This window comes from Leiobunum rupestre, chromosome 5 (genome assembly GCF_980474605.1).
Source record: "Leiobunum rupestre chromosome 5, qqLeiRupe1.1.hap1, whole genome shotgun sequence".
NCBI lineage: Eukaryota > Metazoa > Arthropoda > Arachnida > Opiliones > Sclerosomatidae > Leiobunum > Leiobunum rupestre.
In genome coordinates, this window is record NC_143388.1 from 5,637,169 (window position 1) to 5,660,175 (window position 23,007).

At 35.6% G+C, this 23,007-nt stretch overlaps 1 protein-coding gene across 1 annotated transcript in view; it reads right to left on the reverse strand.

Moving 5' to 3' along the window:
• The window catches only part of LOC149943400 (extracellular matrix protein 3-like), a 63,797-nt gene extending 49,481 nt beyond the window's left edge, over positions 1–14,316 (reverse strand). The window contains exons 1-3 of the mRNA XM_090176081.1: positions 14,177–14,316; positions 11,029–11,638; positions 6,290–10,502 (exon numbers count right to left, since the gene is read on the reverse strand). Coding sequence (XP_090032207.1) covers positions 6,290–10,502; positions 11,029–11,638; positions 14,177–14,316 — 4,963 coding nt within the window. The remainder of the gene's footprint in view (positions 1–6,289; positions 10,503–11,028; positions 11,639–14,176) is intronic.
• Positions 14,317–23,007: the final 8,691 nt, after the last annotated feature.

Below are 23,007 nucleotides of genomic sequence, written 5' to 3' on the forward strand. Positions count from 1 at the left end.
TTAAATTAGGATTAAAAAGATTAAATTAGGATTAAAAATATAAAATTGAGATTAAAAGATTAGATCGTGATTAAATTGGATTAAAAGTTTAATCGCGATAAACACGATTCAATACATTTACTCTGATTAAATCCGATTAAGTATTCCACCTCGGGTTGCCACCACCCTCCTACGCATTGTAACCCGGCCACCCGAACTATAATGGCGTTAAAAGTCGCTCGATGACTTAGGCCTAAGGTGGTGCCTTGGGTATTAGCCTAGCTGACTATTATTTATACCTAGGAATAATAGAGAGTTTAAAGCAACGACAGACAACTTTAAGGAGCGTAGCCGTGACTTTGTGTACCTCCCACAAGTTCGCCCTACACGTGCTGCCTTCAAATGTTTTATGACTATGTCGACACGATCCTCTGGCATCATGGTCGAATTTTTATCCCTGCGCAAGTTTTGGGGGAGAGTAAACGTCACTCGCGTGGGCTTGAATCGCGTCAGGATACGGTCGTTTTGGGGTAAATCGAGGTACCGTGATAATTTGATTATTTTAGGGTTGACGAACTTATTCTTCGAGCACGAAGAGGCGCAATAATAAAGTAACTCTCCTGAAACATCCTTGATCTAATCTAATGGCATTTTTTTAAATTCTAATATTTCAAAAATAATTTAAAATAATTTTAGTATAATTTTTTATATTTATTTAAAACAAATCGCGCTAGAGATATATCTGTCGTAATCAGAAACGCCATTCTATAAAATACTAATTATAGTTTTATTTACTTTTGTTTATAGACAGGCTGAAGGTTTGGCCCGATTTTTCATAAACCAGGGCGGCTCATTATTATCATTTATCTGGCAAACACGCAACACTTGTTGGCTGGTTGATCGAGATAAATAAATGTAATAGGTCTAGCCCGAATACGGCCGGAACATCAGCAAATTCTTAAAGTCTGAGAATAATGGAAGTTGCCAGTTCTACAGCAATATCGCTTTAAAGTCTTTGCCAATGTTTTGACATGTTTAGCTCTGATTTTATAGAATAGTCTATTGTTTAGGTGCTCTTGTTACGTTAATTTATATCTATTATACTCAGTTGCAGGTTAAGAAAGGCAAAATGTCTAGTTCATTTAGCGAAAAGATATTAGCATGAATTTCCGGTAAATCGGCAGCGGGAGTTTCGACTTTTGCCTGTTTACGGTCGAATATCTAAGTATACCTGCGCCCATTAAATAAATTTTTAAAATACCTTCTATTTCAAAGTGATAATTAATTAACATAGATAAGATTTAAGAACAGTTATAATAATTTATTTTTAATACTTCAAGTGAGACGCAACTAAGAAACTCAGTTTGGCGAGTCCAGGGTAAGTATAGAACAGGTCATGCCGAGATTATCACGTTGACGTTCATTAACGTGCGATTTGGTTTTATTGTTAAGGAGCATAACACGAAAAATACGCTAAGCTTAAATATAATAATCAACATTATCTATTTATTAATAACTTTGAAATTAACGCAATTGACATTTCTAAAATGGATTAATATAACACGCGTAGGCACTTTTATGAATTTTATGTACTTCTGATATAGCTACAGAAACAAGATACCACATATGTATGATTAAATAAATCCCCAATTTCATGCGAAATATAATATTGGGAGATAGATACTTATCTCTAAAACAATATTACATATTCTGTTCCGCTTATCTTGTGTTAACTAAGGGTTTGGAAACTTTTGGAATGTAAGAATTTTGTGAGGTGGCGCCGTGCTTAGCACTTTCGCCTCGTAACAAGAGGAGTCGGGTTCGGTACCAGGTGGTGGCACTGGGTTTTCGGAAGTACTATTTCCGCGTTAAGTTCGGTTTCCCCGTTCCCTAGAATCTTGAAGACGTTAACTTGTTGAGGTTAACGGTAATAGTTAGGGTAGGGAGCTGTTGGCTCGCGTGGCATGAAGGGCTTTCCACCACCTTCCTACGCATTGTAACCTTACCACTTGGTTTAAAGCATTAGCTATAGTTGATTTGGGCCTAAGGTGGTGCCTTGGGTATTAGCCTATCCGAGTTTAAAAGGAAACCCTTGTACCACTTCAAGACAAAAATATTTTGTGCCATATTATTGCTCCTATGAATTTTTATTTATTTTATCTCTAAAACAAAAATTTATTTTATTTCATAGTAACTTAAATTTAATATTAAAGGCATTAAAAGTCACTACCTGATTTAAGCCCAAGGTATTATCTTGGGTATTAGCCTAGAAGATTATGAATATTATTATGTGTTAAATTGGATGATTTTATGTTTTAATATGAATAAAACTTGTGTCTTTTTCAGATTTTAGTGGGCGTTTGACGAGATATACCTGTACAGGGTTGCCATGGTACCTGGAAAACCTGGAATTCCTGGAAAAGTCAGAGAATTTGAATATGGGTATAAAATCAGAGAAAAGTCAGGGAATTTTAAAAATTAGTCTAAAAATCAGGGAAATGTCAGGGAATTTTAAAAATTAGTCTAAAAATCAGGGAAAAGTCAGGGAATTTTAAAAATTAGTCTAAAAATCAGGGAAATGTCAGGGAATTTAATTTCGGTTGCAAATAGGAAACTTTTACTAAAATATAGGTTAAAATATACAAAATCTTGGCACAAAATAAGTCAGGGAAAATCTTCGGAAATTGTCAGGGAAAACCTGGAAAAGTCAGGGAATTTGATTGTGAAAAAACTGTGACAACCCTGCTGTATATACATCAGGAAAAGGTCCTATTCAAAATTCCCAAGAAATCATTTGCCAAGGCCGAAACTAAGTTTAATGGTATGACAACGAAAACACCACAAATGCGATCAAAATTAGTATACAATATTTTAAATTTATACCACTTTAAAAACTGCTTTCTTTAACCAAAGAGTTTGACAATACAACCTTGCCAACTACGAATCCACAAACTAACGATGACTTGGGTAGTTCTAGTTGAAACGACGGTGATAAGCACCCATAATTTACGACTTCTCGTATAAGAAAGCGTAAAGGTTTAAAATTTCTTAACGACAAAATAAACACTCGGGTTTTTTTTCCTAAATGAAATACGGTCTGAATTAATAGAGGCAGGTGAAAATTCACTTTCGAGCGCATGCATCGTGGTATTCATGTTCCTTTTAATATATTGGGTATAACTCAAAGGGGTAGAACAGAAGTGCGCCGCTTTGAATACCAATTTGGCGTGACTAAACTCGAAAATTACCCGAGTGTTTCGAGTGTTTTCTTAGCTATTTAAGCAGAAAGCACCCCGTCATGTTTTGTTAATCTCGGAAATAGTTCTAAAAAGCTACTTCGGTGATTAATGGCGCTGCGAGGCGTCCTAACAGCCGCTAGAGAGAACGTTTTTTTCTCTACCCTTCTTTATTAATCATGATTGTAATTTTGAAATATTTCATGCCGGGAACGAAGAATTGAATGATTTATCACTCACATTATGAGAGTTTTTATACGCCATCGGCGCGTTTGATGTACATTTTTTTACAGATACGACCATACAATGTACGTTACTTATATACATTTTTATATAAATTGAGTGGTTTTCTTGTTATTTAAAAAAAATTCTTATGAAAAGTTAAGCTAACATTTTGGTCCAAATAATTTTCAGGTAAAATAATTAAGCTAAAATTTCTGTCAAAATAATTTTCGGGTGAAATAATAGAGCTAAAATTTCTGTAAAAATAATTTTCCGATGGAATATTTAAGCTCGAATTTATGTAAAAAAATAATTTGCTAATGGGATATTTCAGCTAAAAGTTTTGTAAAATTAATTTTTTGATGAAATATTTAAGTTAAAATTTCTTAGAAAATATATTATTTTTTGATAAAATAATTAATCTAAAATTTTTGTCCAAATAATTTTCTGATGGAATATTTAAGCTAACATTTTTGTCCAAATAATTTTCTGATGGAATATTTAAGCTAAAATTTATGTCAAAATAATTTTCAGGTAAAATAATTAAGCTAAAATTTCTGTAAAAATAATTTTCCGATGGAATATTTAAGCTCGAATTTCTGTAAAAAATAATTTGTTAATGGGCTATTTAAGCTAAAAGTGTTGTAAAATTAATTTTTTGATGAAATATTTAAGTTAAATTTCTTAGAAAATATATTATTTTTTGATAAAATAATTTCGGTTAAAATAATTTTCTGATGGAATATTTAAGCTAACATTTCTGTAAAAAATAATTTGCTAATGGAATATTTAAACTAAAATTTCTGAAAAATAATTTTCTGCTGAAATATTCAAGTTTAAATTACTTAAAATTAATTTTTGAATAAAATAATGATGCTTAAATTTTGTAAAAATACTTTCTGATGGAATATTTCAGCTCAAATATCTGTCAAAAAATTTTGGAAGAAATATTTCAGCTCAAATTTCTGTCAAAATAAATTTCTGTATAAATAATTTCCATTTTGACAAAATGGTAAAATTTTTATTCAACGCTATTTGTGGTCGTACTATGAAATTATAGAAATCTGCTAGTCATTAGAAATTGAATGTAATGTGAAGTGTTTGGAAATTTTCTTAAAAATTAGTTAATTATGTAATAGTTGTATACGTGTAATTTACGTTAAAACTTTAGAAATAAGAATTTTTTAAATTGTACGTAATTTTACATAACTTAAATTAAGCTCCGAAAATCTGTTCAAATTAAAGACAATCATGGAAAATAAACAATTGACGAACATGCGAATATTTCCAAAAAATATTTTAAACTGTCAATACCAATATCAAAATGTTAACCGATTTCAAAAAGAAAATTAATTCCCACCCCTTAAATAATTTTCACACGTTTATGCAATCGTTAATTTTAGTATCATTAGAAAACGACAACGTGTTCCGTTTCACTGAGATTTTTTTACAAGTTTCACACTCGTTGAACATTACCATCCACCGTCTAGTTTTGAAGATACCCTATAGAGCTTTTATGCCAGTTAAAACTACGAGTGAATTCTATGAACGCGCCAAACTAATAAGTCATAAAGATGGGGGGACTCTTTCCTCAGTCGTCTTGTAAAGTCCAGGCCTCAACGGAATTATTAATAGTATTCTTCACACTTTTATCCGTTGCTTAACATTCTGAGAGTCGTAAAAACGCCATATTTTCCAATTACATTTTTCGGGGTGTTATCCGCGCGATATCCCGAGGAGAAAGTCCTTCTTAGCGGGACCCATAAATCTCCATTACCCGAGTTATTCACCCTGCCAGCGTCCAAATAGCCGTGCCCAATATATATATATATAAAAACATATTTTAAAATATATATATTTTTTCAAAAGTAGAAACGATTCCCTTTAGTGACTCGTGAAAGCTATTTAGAATCAATATTTCTTTTTTGTCGAAAGGCTAGTTGGAAACAACGTTCGACAGTCCCTCAATGGCCTCTTTATAGAATTCCGTTCTAAAAAACACTAACGGGATGTTTTTACTAACAAGAGTTGATTTTTCGTACCGGTACTTTTGATTGTTACGGTGGTTACGTTTGGAAGATGATGAACAACTGAAAGTGTTGTACGTACGAGGCCCCTAGCGGAATTCTTTCGAGGTTTTTCTTTAAAGTTATAACGACTATGTTCCATTTAATAATTGGCCGTAGTCTGAAATATCTTTTATAACTATGGTATACAATAGCGCCTTACCCTGATCTTTATCCGCTATCTCCCCAAAATATTTCTAGTCACTCTCGTTGCGTAGGTAGCATTCACGTGACGTCATCTTCTCTATAGTAGAAGGCTAGTGTCGGTCCCTTCCCCGCCCCCCAGCACGTTCCGCTTTTTAGTCGTGGCGGACATCTTGACCACATTTTGGTAAAATCATCTTGTAGGCCCGCTATGGGGGAAGCTCTTTATAATATAGCGCCTAGATCATTACAGTTTTGTATGGAAACCGTTAGGAGCAGCCGAGAACAAGTTCTACTTGAAAATCGTGAGATTCAAATTATGTAGTTTTAATCATTACGTCTTGACTGGAAAATTATACATTACTTATTAAGTTGTGAGTAACGGTCTCAAGATGGAAAACGCGTATTCCAGCTGTGCGTGTAGTAACCTGGCAATAGACTCGTAAGAAAGGGGGTTGGTGTTCTTCATCAGCTTCGTGCCTTGAAGTCTGCTTTCAGGTGGTACGCGAATGGGTCGTAATTGCCGGTCTATTTTGCCTATCCCGAAACGTTTAATTTGGAAGCTATTTGTCTTACGTGATATGTCTTAATTTTAGTTGTAGACCTAGTGCACCACATTAAAATTTATTGCATTTTTTTTACCTTGGGTGAAGTTGGTGATTCGTCTAGTATCCTGAGCGTCGTTGACCAGGAATCCGTGTTTGGGCTGAGTCGTAATTATGTAGAGTAGATTTATATCAGCGCTGTCTTGGTCTTTGACGCAAAGTACCTTTTTATCAAACCGAAATCCCATTCGTCCGTCCAGTATGGTGGTAAGCGAGGACAGTCCCTTGTTAGCTATGAGGTACGGTGGTTTATTGTCCACGGCGTACACTTCTATAAATAGTTTTTGGGGCGTATTCGTTTCTTCGTTTAATTGGGGATGCACGTAAAAGTTCGTATGTGTCCCGTCCGTAACCGTCAACTCAAACTCGTCAGTTAGGCTTTCGCTACCATCGTGTTGATAACTGATTTTGTTATCCGTTAAATCTAACATGGTGAATGTCATCGCGGGACCCGTCTCGATATTGATTATCTGTCCACGCAGAGGTTGCTGTACTAGTTTGATGGTTAATAGGTTCTCGGGAGTGTCTTTGTCTTCGACCTTAAGCTCGAAAGGGGTTATTAGTTTCCGACCACCTTCGCGAACTCTCATGGGTGACAGGTACAGCACCGGTTTCTTGTTATCAACGTCGCTTATAGAGATACGGAAAGTCCGGTACACCGAATTGTACCCGTCGGTGACTTCAAATTCGAAACTGTCCATTTTCAGTTCGTCCCTGCTTGTGTGAACGTAAGAGATTTTGTTACCTGCCAGGTCGAGCTGGGTGAAAGTGTTCACGTAAACGCGAGGTTTATCGGTGCTTTCCAAATGTCCCTTGGTTGGCGATCTCGTGATTGTGAAACGCAAGTGCTCGTCTTGACTATTAATGTCACTAGTGCTGAGTATGTCCGTGGTTAGCGTTATTCTCCCGCCTTCCGGTAATTCTACTCCGCGGTTTATGACGTGAGGATATGAGCTGTCTAATCCTTCCACTTGTACCCAAAAATATCGATCCATTAGGGTATTAGTTCCGTCCGTAATGTCGAACTTGATTAGGTCTCTTACGCCTTCCGATCCAGTGTGAACGTATTTTATATTTTCATTATCGATATCGTGCTGAGTAAAGTTAAACCCGCTGGTTAAATTGAATAACTCGACCCCAGTTTGTTCATCAACGTACGCTAGGTAACCGTGACGTGGAGATTGTTGAACGAGGTAAGTTAAATTGCTGTCCACTGAATCCAAGTCTTCGGCTCTGAGTTCGTAATTGGTGACGGTCCTAACTTCGCCCGCCGAAACCTCCAACCCGTTATTGATGGAAAGTCTGGGGGTCTCGTCGTCGACTGGGATGATCATCACGATGACGGTTTTCTTCGTCCTATACAAACCGTCGGTTAACTCTAACTCGAAATAGTCCTTGGTCGTTTCCGTGTCGTCGTGATGGTACACGATTGTGGAACCCGTTGATATGTCTTCCAACGAGAATTCTTTGATTTCGAACGTCCCCGTTGTCAACTGCGATAGGATTAGACCGTGTCTGGGTTTTCTCGCCACTCTAAAGGTTAAATTTTCGGCTGGGATGTCCAAGTCGACGGCGTTTAAAATTGGCAAGTCAATTTGAAGATCCATTCCTTCCATGACTATAAATTCCCTGAGATGAATATGAGGTTGTTCGTCATTTCGCGGTACGATTACTATTTCCAGATCGAATTTTGGAGAAAAATTAACACCGTCTGAGCAACTGAACGTCAATCTATCCTCGGTGGGTTCAACGCCGCTGTGTGAACCTTGGAAATAAGCTACGTATCCGTTTTGAATATCCGAAATGGTAAATGCCGTTATGGGTAGCCCGGCTCGAGACTTTTCAGATCCGGGCGAAGGTGAAATATTTTCCAAGTACCCGTGCTTCGGTTGGACGTCGATGATGCACACTATTTCGGAATCGTCAGTGTCAATGTCCGCCGCACTTATATCGTGATTGCTTAAAAATACTTTTCCAGCTTCGTCGACTGTAATTGGATTAGTGACCATAACTACCGGTGGAACATTGTCTTTGGGTATTACCGTTACGTTAACCAGTATTTGATCGATTTTATTTCCACCCACGCGCCAGTTATGGGACATGTCGGAAACGGTCAAGTTGAAATAATCCTCGGATATGTCCTTTCCAATCTCTTCACCATTATGGACGTAGTACACCTTTCCTTCGTGCACGTCAATCTGTTTAAATTGGTCCACAACTTTACCATCCAATTCTATAAATCCTTGCTTGGGCGTCGACGATACAATGAAAGTTATCATCATATCGTTCGTGTCCGGATCAGAAGCTTTGAGAACCTTCGAGGTCAGTTGCGTCCTTCCACCTTCTTCAACCGACACCTGAATGCCATACGCACCCGGGGATACGTGCAACTCGGGAGCCTCGTCATCAACGAGACTAACGTGAATGTTCATTGGTATAGGCACGCGGTGAATCCCGTCCGAAACTTCCAGTTGGACAATGTCCTGATTGTATTCTTCTCCTCCGTTTACGTACAGTACTTGACCCGCCTGAATATCGTTCCTCGTAAATATGTCCCCGGATTCAAGCTTTAGTCCTCGGAGTTCTAATTGACCGTGCTTCGGTGGATCCGTCACGGAGAATATGATAAAATCATGGGTCGTGTCCGCGTCGGAAGCGTCAAGTACTTCCGGCGTGATATTGAACTTCCCGTGCTCGTAAACGTGGAATCCAGTATTCAGGATAACGGGTGGTTTGTTATTGACTGGTTTCAGTAAAATTCTGAAAGTTTGATCCTTGAGGACATTATCGCTGCTGTCCATAACTTCGAAATCGAATTGTATTATTCTTGGAACGATACCCATTTCAACCGGCGGAGGTCGGTAAGCTATTTTATGATGGTTGATCTCGGCTTGGGTAAACTCTTCGACTTCGCGGTCTATTCGTTCGGAGTAAACTAGGGCGCCCGGATTCATCGGGTTGTTCAAATCGGTGTCGTACGGTTTGCGAGTAACTCTTATAGTTAAAAATCTGTCTTTCGTATCTAAATCAGTGTACCTCAGGTACTTTTTAGAAAGCTTCGTTACTTGGAACTCTTCGACGGACACTTCAAGCGGTGTTCCCTGATAAAGTTGCGGCGTGGTATCATCCTCGGATTCAATTTTGGCGATTAGTTCTTGTTCCAGAGATTCATTTGGAGGATAATGGTCGTCCGACACCTTGAACTTAATCTTTTGTACCGTCGTTTCCGTAGTGTGAAGTCCGATATACCTGTAAAATAGCCGTCCTTCTATTAGGTCATTCTGAGTCCACGAAGTCGTAACCCTTTCGTAGATTCCCTCAGCCAACGTCCAGTTACCAGGATCATCCGGAATCTCCGTTTGTTTTATTAGTATTTGACTTTCTCGCGGTACCGGTTCGATAAGGGTGAATGTAATTGTAGAGTCATCACTATCCACATCCGTCGCGCTGAGAACGAACGAAGATAATTCAGCGTCTTCACCCTTCCTGACGTTCAATCCCATATTGACGTTCAGAACTGGAGCTTCATCGTCAGTTGGATAGACCGAGATCGGAAACAGAAATTCTACTTGATGCGAACCATCGTCTAATCTGAATATAATGTTATCCGTGTAGGTGTCGGTGCCATCGTGTTGGTATATAATAACACCAACGTCCAAATCCGCTGGTGAGAAATGCTTAACCGGAACGCCCAGTAGCATTAACTTTCCGTGCCTCAAGCCGTCAACGACGGACACAGTCACATCCTCGATGTTATCCTCGTCGGCGATTTGCAAATTCTGATTACTTTGCAACTTTCGAGATTGTCCTTCCACTAACATCAGCCCGGTGTTCTTGGTAGCCAAAGGCGCGAGCGTGTTCATAGGTTTCACAATTATCATTAGAGAAAAGGGGTCGGACGATTTACCGTCGGCGTCAATCACTTCCATTTCTACTTGGAATACTCTTTGCGTCTTGGAGTCGGACGACGGTGGTATGAAGGCTATTTTCAGATCATCAATGTCCTTTTGGTAGAACGACGTCACCGGCACTGTGACGTCGTCGGTACTGACTATTTGACCTTCCCCGTAATTGAGCGGTATGGTCAGGTTAAAAATGAGTCGTTCGTGAGACGTCTCCGCGTCTTCGGCGGCTAAAATATTCGGCGTGATAGCAGTCATCACAAACTGGTTTACGTCCATTAATAACAGCGCGTTGAAACTGGGTTGTGGTTGGGAATTCTCTTGCCCTTCTTGTATCAGTATCATCACCTACGTGATTAACAATATAATTTTCTTAAAATTATCATTATACCTTTTTTCACTCTATATAGACAAATATTAGTAATTACTATTTGCTTTACTGCGTGTTAATTTTAAAATTTTTACGTCGACAATCAACTGACAGTTCAGTAGCGTGATGTACATAATATTAACTATCATTGAGCGAGCTGTCAGGTGGTACTAAATACATAGTCATTAAGAGACAATTAATTAAGCCGAACTGTCATCTCGGTATTTTAACTAGAGATCGGAGCACGGCCCCCAAGGGTTACGTTTCACACTCAGCCTCCTAGTAATTAAATATACCCTCAAAGATTTAATTATTGCCGTATCAACTATCAGACATTTTGTACACTAAGACATCCGAGATCTTTCGAGGAAACCCCCCTTATCCTAAGAAGCTTGTGTCAGGAATTAATGATAGGGTGTTGACGCGATACCGAACGAGGTAATTATTTAATTGCCGTTCCCTCTTTACTTGGCTCCATTCTCGTATAAAGAGAGTTTAACGTACCTGAAAATATTCTTGCTTTAGTAAATTTCCCTCTCGGTCCGTAAGCTCCACGATCATGGGAATATAATCTTTGTTCGGAGAATCGTGGAAGGAATGTCTGTATCGGATGTCCGAACGAAGAAACTGACCGCATTCTTGCATAATTCCCGGTTCGCTGTCGTTGACCACCTGACCGTAGTGAGGAGGACCGTCCATTTTCGATATGATGGCCACTTCGCAAATTTGCGAAGATAAATGGTACTCAAACTGCAGGACACTTTCGTCCAATGGATTACTGACTCCGAGTAGCCGGTTGACCAACAGGGGTTTGTTTTTACTGACCACCTCCATCTGATCGAACGATACTTGAACGTGGATGGAAATCGGCAAGATGATCGTGTCCTCTTCCGTGTCGTAACGGATGAGAAGTTTCACTTTGTCCTGTTGCGGCGTACGTGCCCCGTAGTGGGAGTATTGAACTTCCTCTGGTCCGAAATTGCACGGGAAGTGAACTGGTGTTAGATGACCAGGGCGTTGAGTCAAGGGGTCATTTTGAATTACTCGAACCGTGCATCGATGGCCTGGTTGCACTTCGATTTTCAGATTCTTCGCTGGGCTCACGAATATGGACCTGTTTGTTGATATTGCATTGAAAACGTTTTGTTAGTTTTTATTTTTCTAGTCCATGCTAAATTTTTAAATTGTTTAAAGGACATCGCACTTCTTCTATGGGATTTGGCTTTCGACAGATTTTTTTCAAAATGAAACATATTGCTTAGCTTGATCAAAGGAGCAAAATTGTCTCTTGGCATTTTTCTCTAGCTCTTATAGTTTGTCCAGTATCAGCGGTCAAGAGTGGACAAAACTTAGTATAGTCTATTGGTTAAAAGTAGTCACGGCCCATCGGTTAGCGCTCTACGCTCGCGCGTCGCTAGTCCGGGCTCACTATCAATAGAGTTTTCTTGCCAAGATTTTTACACCTCTACTTCATTATTTCTTTTCTCGCAACTTATTATTCGATGAATTTTCGTACGTGGAATTATTTATTATTCAATATTTTATGAGCAATAATAAAATAAAAGAAATACTAAAGAAATCAGAATATAAAAGATTAACCGTTTCGTTGAATCCCACATTCAACACTCGCTCATAGGTAAGAAACAGTCACTCAACAACAGATCAAACACTTATTTATCGATACAGCACATACTCGGTTAAAGTCACGGTCACACGACAGTTAAGACTCAATACTTAACTATTTATCTACTGAGTTCGTTCATCGTGAGATCAGAAAGTCGTACGAACAGAACGAAACCAAATACGACGCTCGGTTTAGGGAAGCACCCGGAATTTCGGCCAGAAACCTCTATTGATAGTGAGCCCGGACTAGCGACGCCCAAACATAGAGCGCTAAGCAATGGGCCGAGACTTCTTTTAACAAATAGACTATACTAAGTTTCGTCCACTTTTGACCGCTGCTACTGGCCAAACAATAGGAGCTAGGAAAAAATGGTAATGGACAATTTTGCACCTTTGATCAAGCCCAACAACATGTTTCAATTTGAAAAAAATCGGTCGAAAGCCAAATCCCATAGAAGAAGTGCGATGTCCTTTAACTGAAAATATTTATTTCAAAATCACCACAAAGACGTTATCTAATCGTTTAGAGAAGATAAAATATTATTAAATTCAGATAAAAAAGCGAGTAAAAATGTTCATTAAAGGATTAAAGGATTCATGTCAAATTTAAATATGTTGTTAGGCCTGATCAGAGGACCAAAATTGTCCATAGTCAATTTTCCCTAGCTCCTATAGTTTGTCTAGTATCAGTGGTCAAAGTTGAACCAAACATAGTATAGTCTTTTTGTTGAAATAAATAACGTTATATTTGTTCGCCTTTTAATCTCGGGCGTCGCGGGTTCAGGTTGACTGACATATTATTAACTTTTCCATATTGAAAATCCAAACTACGTTACTTATTTCTCATTTATTTAACTTTTTATTGGATAAAATTTCGTATGTGAAATTTTTGTAAATATTTTCCATAAGAAATGATTTAATAAAGAATATATAACTAGTAAGAAATAATATATTAATCAGAATATGTGTGATGAATGGATACCGTTTCGGAAACCGACTGATTTACATTTATAACAAATATTCTGATTTAATTTTTTATTTATTTGAAAAAACAATATTTGCAAAGCCAAGAAGCAGACTTGTGCGCAGTAAAACAGAATACAAAACTAAAATATGATAGATAATAATAAAATATGAATACATAGAGATTAAAACAAAGCGATAAATTATATAGAAATAAAAATAAAAGAAAACACAATCAACTCTCTAACCCCACGAAGGCCATTACAGTAACGATCTCATTAGGAAGCGAATTCCAGTCGTTAGATTTGGGATTATATTTTCATTATTAAACCATTTCTTATGGAAAATATTTACAAATAATTCCAGGTACGAAAATTCATCGAACAATTCAACATATTCAAATTTCAAATTAATCCGTAAAAAGCCATTTCCCATTGAAGAAGTGCGATGTCATTTAATTGACGGCTTTTAAAATTCATTTTGCGCGTGAAAATACCTCTACATGTTATGGTCAAAAAAGTACGCAAAGAAGGTTGTGTGCCCAAGACATGTACCTGTAGTGTCGCGCGCTAAAACGTCATTTCAAAATCCGTCAATTGAAATATTTTTAATCAAACTGTTCTTGGTCGTACATACTTAATGAGACAAAAATATGCTTCTCAGAGGTTACAATAATTATTTAAGGTTTCTATATCTACAACTCATTCATACTGTATATAAAGTTTTAATATTAAATACTAATTATTAATAAATAATTAATGTCAAGTCTTTTGACAATCGATCATTAACGCTAAATGTCAAATATTTATTTATATTCTATCGAAATTTCACTTAAAATAAAAATAAACCTTTATTTTTTCATATCAAAACAATTTTTTTCATTTAACAGTAATACCAGATGGTATAAAAATATATATATGAAGAAAATTAATTTGAGTGTAAAATAGTTTAACTTCAAAATATTATTTAAAGCAATTCGATCGATATATCTCTTTATTGAGAAAAGTTCCCGACTTTCCGAATTAATATAGAAATAAATAGGCAAAGCCTTAGAAACGAAACCTACCTTCCGAAGGGCACTTGAATGCCAGTGTTGACTTTGACGAGATCAGTTTCGTTCAATTCATCATCTTGCAATCGCGGTCCGGCCAGAGCCGACGCGAGAAGCAGCAGAAAGTGGCTCAATATCTGGATTTTCTCTCTCATCTTAAGCATCGATTTTGACGCCGATAAAACCAAACAGAGAAGAGCTTTTTTATCACCACTCTCACACCTCGCTCAAACAAATGTATATTAAGTTGAGCTAGGCCAAATTGGTCCAGAAATCGATTCCTTTTGGCGCCGATATTACTTTTTATTTCAAATGGTTTTGTGTCTCAAACGATGAAAGGTATATTCTATAGAAAGCGTATATCTTTCGCGACGTTCCTTTGGAATAAAAGATGTTCTTTGGCGTGCGCTGTCCCGCGCGTGCACGGTCTTGCCTACTCTTCGATTCACCCCAAAAGAAACTTTCATTTTTGTTTGTGAGGGATGTGGAGCCGCTGCCAGAGCCCCCTATCGTAGACCGGTCGAACTAAGAGAAAAAAAACCTCTCCCCTCGCAACTTTAACCCCTCATTTTGGTTCCTCCCTGACTGTTAGAACTCTCGCCCCTGCGCCCTGAAATCTTAGGAGGTATCCGGGGTTATATCGCGGATTTAGTCCTTTTAGCCAGAATTCGTCGCATTTAGCGTCACGCGATGTTACTGTTTTATCGATATTTTTTATTACCGAGGTTTTCGATAATTCGTTTCGAGTTGATAAGATTGGCGGTATTTTTAATACCAGCTTTTTCACGCACCTGTTTCTATATATAGAAACTTAAAACAGCTTCAAGTAGTGTTATTTGGATTAAGTGTAAAAGAATCCGTTGGATTAAATCTTCTTATCATTGTTATCGTTGAATTGACTCTTAAAAATAAATTAATTAATCTTTATGCAAATTTATTATCCTGTGGGACTTAAAGTGGTTGGTTTTATCTAAAACGTTTACAGTTTCCTCATTAGGAAAGAATTTATTTAAGAAACATCTAAAAGATATTGAAGTATATTAAGATTTTATTAAACAATAAACCATTTTTTCGGTCTCGAACTAAAAGTTTTTGATCTCCTAAACATAAGCTTTACGTTTTTGAAAAATTCTGTATTACCATAAGTAACATTATCAACATAAGCAGGCCACTACATGTTAGTCTTGTAAGTTATTTTTTTCCTATTACAGATACCATTCCCTTACTAAGAATAAAATAGTTGAAGAATCAATAATCGGGAAATTTAGTAGTCTTTACTGAAATTACGCGAAGTTTAGCGTAGGTTGATATTGATAAACTTCACAAAAAACAGTTCTGGATCTTAAATTCAAAAAGTTCTAGATTTTAAAACGCAACGAGTGTTATCAATAATCAATTGAGGTCCAATAATTCATCATTATTTTACTGAAGTAAATAAAGTCTTGGCCTCGGACATTCAAAGAAATCCCGTACACTTTTCAAGAAATCCTAAATCCAGCCTCAACTTCTTAGAAATCCGTAGATTTTTTCAAAATCTCTAAATCCAACAACAAATCCAGAAATCCAGAAATCCGACGGGAAATTCCGAAATTCGACAAAAATCGAGAAATTGCAAAATCCCGAAATCCGTAGGAATACCGAAATCCGACAAAAGATCCGGAAATCTGACGTGAAATCTTGAAATCCGGGACCAAAGTTAAGAAATTCGAAATCCAACGAGAAATCCTGAAATCCGGGACCAAAGTTAAGAAATTCGAAATCCAACGAGAAATCCTGAAATCCGGGACAAAAGTTAATGAATCCGAAATCCAACAAGAAATCTTGAAATCCAGCGTATTTGAAAAAATTGGACATCAAATGAAATATTTTGGTTTTATTTAAATTTTAAAAGTGATTTGCCCTCACGAGTTTGGCTGCAATACAAATAAATCCAATTTTAAATTGAAAATTTAGAAACGGTGAAAATTAAAAAAAAAACGTAAAACTAGTAGCTAACTTGAAAACAATTTAACCGTTATAAATCGGTGGAACTACAATGACTCAAAGTCACTAATCATTTTTTCAATTACTGTTAAAAGTAATTACGCAAATTTAGCGTAAACCTAGTCCCATCGACTAAAGAGTTTTTTCGTTTCAAATTGGATTCAAGACGGATAGATATAAAGGTGATTTCAATGGAAATTTTAACGAAACAATTAATCAAACGGCACCCCATAATGAATTTTCTCCTAAAAAGAACGGAAAAAAATCAACATATAGAGAGAAGTTGATTATTTACGTTATTTTGTCTATTGAAAAAGTACAATGAAGTGTGCAAAGAGGCCACTGGGTGCTCTTGAAAACGGTAATAGTGTTCGGACTGCGAGAAAGTTGGGGGAAATCTGCGAGGTATGTCGCGGGGGCCCCGTTCTTTTCTGAACAAGCGTTGGGCCTCGGTAGAGAGAGTGAAAAACCAATTTTTCATTTCCTAATTCGCCCTTTTCCTTTCACTTTCAAGTCGCTTCTTTAACTTGACTCGTTCAACTTTTACCCTGTTTTTGGGACGGACCATTTTGTACCTTAAATATGGCTTAGTCAAGTGTTTATTTAAATTAAGTGTTGTAATAGATTTTTTCCATTATTTCGTGCAACAGTGAAAAAATAATCGACTTTTGTTATAACTCTTATAAATTTGTTATTCTTGTCACGAGATAAGTTCTGATGAACTAAACGTCACTGTTTTGTGTAATATTTATCAAGTATGATAACGGTAATAGTTAGTGTAGGGAGCTGTTGGCTCGCGTGGCATGAAGGGCTTGCCATTACCCTCCTACGCATTGTGACCCTGACACCTGGATTAATGGCTTTAAAGGTAACTTGCTGACTTAGGCCTAAGGTGGTGCCTAGCTGATATATTGGTAAATATTTTTTTTATAGTTTGTGAGTTTAATAGTACCATATACTTTTAATTATAAAAATGGCAATAAGCTAAAATAATAACTGAACTGATTTTAAAAATTATTGTTTAATCTAGGTTTAGTTCAGCGCAGAACCTCCTAGTCTCTAAATATGCTCAATACTATACTACTAACAATGTAAGATTGGTTGCAGGTCCATCTCAGTCAGAAATATAGCAATACAATATGAAGTATCGCACTTAAAGGAATAGATGTTACTTATGATAATACGTCAGATAGAAATTGCACTTCATAAACCATGCGAACAATACCCTATTTTTGGTAGTATGTCCAATTTTTTTTGGGGCGTTAACAAAAATAGTTTCCGAAAAAAAAATAATTACATCTTAATCACGAAAAGTAAAATATTGTGAAATCGTGACGTCGCTTTCCGAATTACTCGTGAAATACATCAACTATAGATAGATATATAACGAAAAATAGGAGTATTTTAAAACCTATTTTGGCTTACTCCATAAATATATAAAAAAAAACTAGCAATTTACTTGCGTTCCGTAAAGTTCGTTTAACTTTTAATTAACCTTTACATGTTAGAAAATTCCTATATCTTTAGTGAGAATATTAAATACATTTTAATAATTAATGACGCCTTCGTATAAAATTTACTGCCTCTCTTTAATTATAAAAAAATATATAATACTAACAAAGCGTTAATTTTATATTTTTTAAGCGGATGAAAGATATATTTTAGCTAAACTCATATGGCACGCCCAGAATCTTATAATTCTTCAAACCTTGGGTGTGCAAGTAAGCACAAAACATTGCATATATTAAATCCTTAAAATTTTAAGGATTTTGAAAATCAGCGCAGTATAAAGTGCTAGCACGTCAAGTTGTATGACGTTAATTACCTTAAAATATAAAATGATGTTTAAAAATATATTTCATTTTCTATTTATTTTAACATAAAAAATTACTGAATTTACTTTGAATTTAAATTTGTTTCGCTTGTGGCTCTTATTTTACATTGTTTATAATTTATTTTAATTTTATTTTTTATTTATTTTAATAATAACGTATAAATTTAATTGTATTGATTAAATTACGAAATTTGATTTGCAAATTAATTCAATAAAAATATGGCCCAAACGCGTTTTTAAATATTTCGTATATACAATATATCGTTATTAGTTATTTTCTGGTTTTTAATGACAAAGGTAGATATTTTTAATTAATTTCACAAAAAATCTGTCATGTTAATAAATTTTTGTAATAAATAATACCATAAGTATATAATGTTTTAACATAAGTGTGACACTTCCTATTCTTCACATGCAAAGGTTTTACCGAGAGCTATTCACAAGACAGACTGCATTACTAGCTTCGTCGCCGTTTTAAGTCCGCTTGCTTTCACGTCACAGGTAGCCTTTGACAGTTCCTCGCTAGGGGGAGCTTTTCCGCTTGTAATGACGTCACTTCATTACTAGCTCTCAATAAAATAATATAAGTGCCAACCTTATGGAACAATATTATAGAGTTATGATAACTTCTACGTAAAATTCAATTTATTATTATAATTTGATTTGTAAATTATAATTTTCAACATTTCAGCAACCAATTTTTAATGTTTCAATTAGTGTCGATTAAATTTGTGAAATGTAAAACAAGTAAATAAATAAATTCTTTTTTTCGTTAATTTCGGTATTGGTAAGTAAAAGACCCACAAAGATGAAGATGAATGTCTTAATTTGGTAGAATTTCGCGTCCCGCGAACACGATTTTCTCAACGTACCCCGTAACCCTTCAAAACCTCACGTACTCCAATAACAAAGATGATCAACTCTATTACGGCTTTCATAGAAACTGGTCTCAAAGCCCCCATAATACCCCTATAGTAGCGTAGATAATTGCGTAATAACCAGTAGATTGGTAACGTATATTGCTGGCCGCGAAATGAAGAAACCGGTAAATTAAATGAGCGAGATAAGGCCTTACATCGTGAAGGGTTGATGCCGACCATTCTTAGAGCTTCGTGATCGGTATCTTCGTGTACCTTGTTCTATAACGTTGCTTCTGTTCGAATTGTTTCGTAAAATTTCACTTTAATAGCGGCAATTTTAATATTTAATTCACCAGTATTGAAATAAAAGTGGCTCCATCTACGAGAGATTGAAATCGAAAGGAATGTCAGATTGATTAATTGAGATTTATTTTCTCGTTAATATACCTCCTTGGTAGAAAATTGGACCAAATGTATTTATCATATCAGTTTTCACCACGATAAGATCTTTCATAAAATTGCGATTAAATAATTAAATCATTATAAATCTGAAATAATTATCTCCATGATTCGAATTTGAAAATGGGTCTAAGGAACGTACATTTTTTATTAATTATACCAAATAGAAGAGCTTTTGCTATCACAAATAAGAGATTTATTGAATCAGATATCTGTAGTATTTGTTTTATTAGTTATATCAAAAGTATTTAATATTCCCATTAGGAAAGAAGTACATTTACTTGAAACAGATATGGTTGAATCAAATAATTTTGTATATTTTAATTGGTTAAAATTCAAATCATTTAGATCCGGCTTATTTTTGATATAATTTTGGATTCAAATTTAATTCACCATTTTCACAGCCTCCTGATGTTCTCAACGCAGAGCCCCCTAGTGTCTAAATATGCCTAAGGTGGAATATACAACTACCGAGGACGATAACACGCTACTCAGCTCAAGTAAGAGTTCAAATCATCAGGAAATTAGCAATAAGTGTCATACTTATGATATAATTTTACTTATGATACAAAATATAATGACTTTCTTGAACTATTAAATCGATGAAATATGGTTTTAATATTAGGAAATATATAGTGATGTGAATTAACCGGTAAAAATTAAAATGCTAAAATTACCATTAACTTTTTTATTTAATAAAAATAATGGTTTGATGCCAAAATAATTATTAAAATAGTATTTTAATTTTACCATAGCCTTGGGTACATTAAACTTAGAGAAACCCCCTAGAGTCTTTAACAGGAAAATGATTTGGTGTCTGGTCCAATGTAAAATGTAATTGTTTTTTCTTTTATTTGAAGTTTAACAAAACATTTTTGGGTGTTTTTTGCTTTATGAAAATAATTGGTAAACTTACCGTAATTTTACCAACACCGGTAAAATTACCTCGGTAAATTTAGCGGCTCACATCTCTATTTACTGAGTGTAATTTTCACATTATACATCGTTACAAGCGGCAAAGTTCAAGCTGCAATGTCGTGTATTCATCCGCGATTACCTCCCCTTTAAAAAGTCCCCCTGTTATACTGTGTGAATAAAATTTTCGACGATATTTTATGTATAAAATTTTTGCGTATAATTAAAATAATTTCTAGTACTTTTTAACTATTATGTCGAAAATACCTTATTTTTTAAAAAAATGTACATTTTAACTATTATAATGAAACTACCTGATTTTTAAAAAAGGGCCGAGTGTATGAGGTTGTTAAGTAAAAGAACGATACGCGATAACAGATTTGAAAAATCATCTTTAATTATTGCTGTTTCGAGGTGTCGTTGTAACAAAACAAAGCGTATAATTTTCGTCACTTCGAGGTGCTAACCTCTCTGACAGTTAATTACCGTGATTCGCCGAAGAATCGGTGAATAAATTTCCTATGGGCAATCTTTCGGCCTCTCTGAAAAAATCATCCTTGAGGCGGAGATTTTATTGAGTAACGTTAGGTGCCTCGTCTGCTGTCAGAGATGCTCAACAAACTGCGCTAGTGGCATCGCCTCTCTATAGCGTAGTAGAATGAACTATCAATTTCACTTTGAATCTAGTATAGAAGTGGCAGAATTTCGATGGGTTTTTGGCACGGATGGCGCTTATTACGTTGGTAGGGATCTCACCTGCTTATTATGTATTGACTTTATTTTAGGTATGGAGAGATGGAGGTTGATAAGTTTCGGGAAGTGCGAAGCGTTGCGGCGCAAAAAGACGCTAAAATGTTATCATTAAAAAGAGAATTTGTTCGGCGATTTTTAGATAATTTTCTTTGAAGTGTTGAGACCTAAGCTGTTTTAGGCTCTTACGGGACCCAAGAAGATAGAGCTTTTCGGGTAATTACTTAGCGGGAAATATAGTGAACGGTTAATTGTGTTTTAATGTGTAATTGCTGGTAAATTATTATAACTGCCTGGATTTTTTGTAGACACGTTTGAAATCGTGCTTTTGCAATGATGTAAAATGTTTTTTGCTTCATACAATGGGCTAAATTAATTTAATGGTTTCGTATATCAAAGGAGTAAATAAAATTAGGCTTGGAATTCTACAATTTGGGTCTATAATCTTCATGTATAAAATCTCCATGAAGTGTGTGTTATTTTTTATGGTGATCGGATCTCCATGAATTGGGTGTTATTTTATTTATGGTGATCGGATCTCCATGAATTGAGTGTTATTTTATTTATGGTGATCGGGTCTCCATGAAGGGTGTGTTATTTTATTTATGGTGGTCGGATCTCCATGAATTGGGTGTTATTTTATTTATGGTGATCGTATCTCCATGAAGTGTGTGTTATTTTACTTTTGGTGATCGTATCTCCATGAAGTATGTGTTATTTTATTTATGGTGATCGGATCTCCATGAAGTGTGTGTTATTTTATTTATGGTGATCGGATCTCCATGAATTGGGTGTTATTTTATTTATGGTGATCGGATCTCCATGAAGTGTGTGTTATTTTATTTATGGTGATCGGATCTCCATGAATTGGGTGTTATTTTATTTATGGTGATCGGATCTGCATGAAGTGTGTGTTATTTTTTTTATGGTGATCGCATCTCCATGAATTTGGTGTTATTTTATTTATGGTGATCGCATCTCCATGAATTTGGTGTTATTTTATTTATGGTGATCGCATCTCCATGAATTGGGTGTTATTTTATTTATGGTGATCGGATCTCCATGAAGTATGTGTTATTTTATTTATGGTGATCGGATCTCCATGAAGTGTGTGTTATTTTATTTATGGTGATCGCGTCTCCAAGAATTGGGTGTTATTTTATTTATGGTGATCGGATCTCCATGAAGTGTGTGTTATTTTATTTATGGTGATCGGATCTGCATGAAGTGTGTGTTATTTTTTTTATGGTGATCGGATCTCCATGAAGTGTGTGTTATTTTATTTATGGTGATCGGATCTCCATGAAGTGTGTGTTATTTTATTTATGGTGATCAGATCTCCATGAATTTGGTGTTATTCTATTTATGGTGATCGGATCTCCATGAAGTGTGTGTTATTTTATTTATGGTGATCAGATCTCCATGAATTTGGTGTTATTTTATTTATGGTGATCGCATCTCCATGAATTTGGTGTTATTTTATTTATGGTGATCGCATCTCCATGAATTTGGTGTTATTTTATTTATGGTGATCGCATCTCCATGAATTTGGTGTTATTTTATTTATGGTGATCGCATCTCCATGAATTGAGTGTTATTTTATTTATGGTGATCGGGTTTCCATGAATTTGGTGTTATTTTATTTATGGTGATCGCATCTCCATGAATTGAGTGTTATTTTATTTATGGTGATCGGGTTTCCATGAAGTGTGTGTTATTTTATTTAAGATTATCGTATCTCCATAGAGTGTGTTATTTTAGTTGTACTTGTTACTTTCATTTTTTTAAAAAGTTACACTTATTAAAATAACATATATTCTATACTCTATGGAACAAGATGTTTAATTTCAGACGCGAGACATCCAACCAATTCGATAATTTTAATCCATCACTTACATCGTGACCTAGTGCGTAAAGAATTCTCCATCACCCAGAGAGACTACAGGGGCGTGTAAGCCTTACAAAAAATTGCGGTATTATACAGTTTAACATTATCCCGAAATTGCTTTGTTTCTTTACGGCGCACCGCTCTATGTAGTATATGT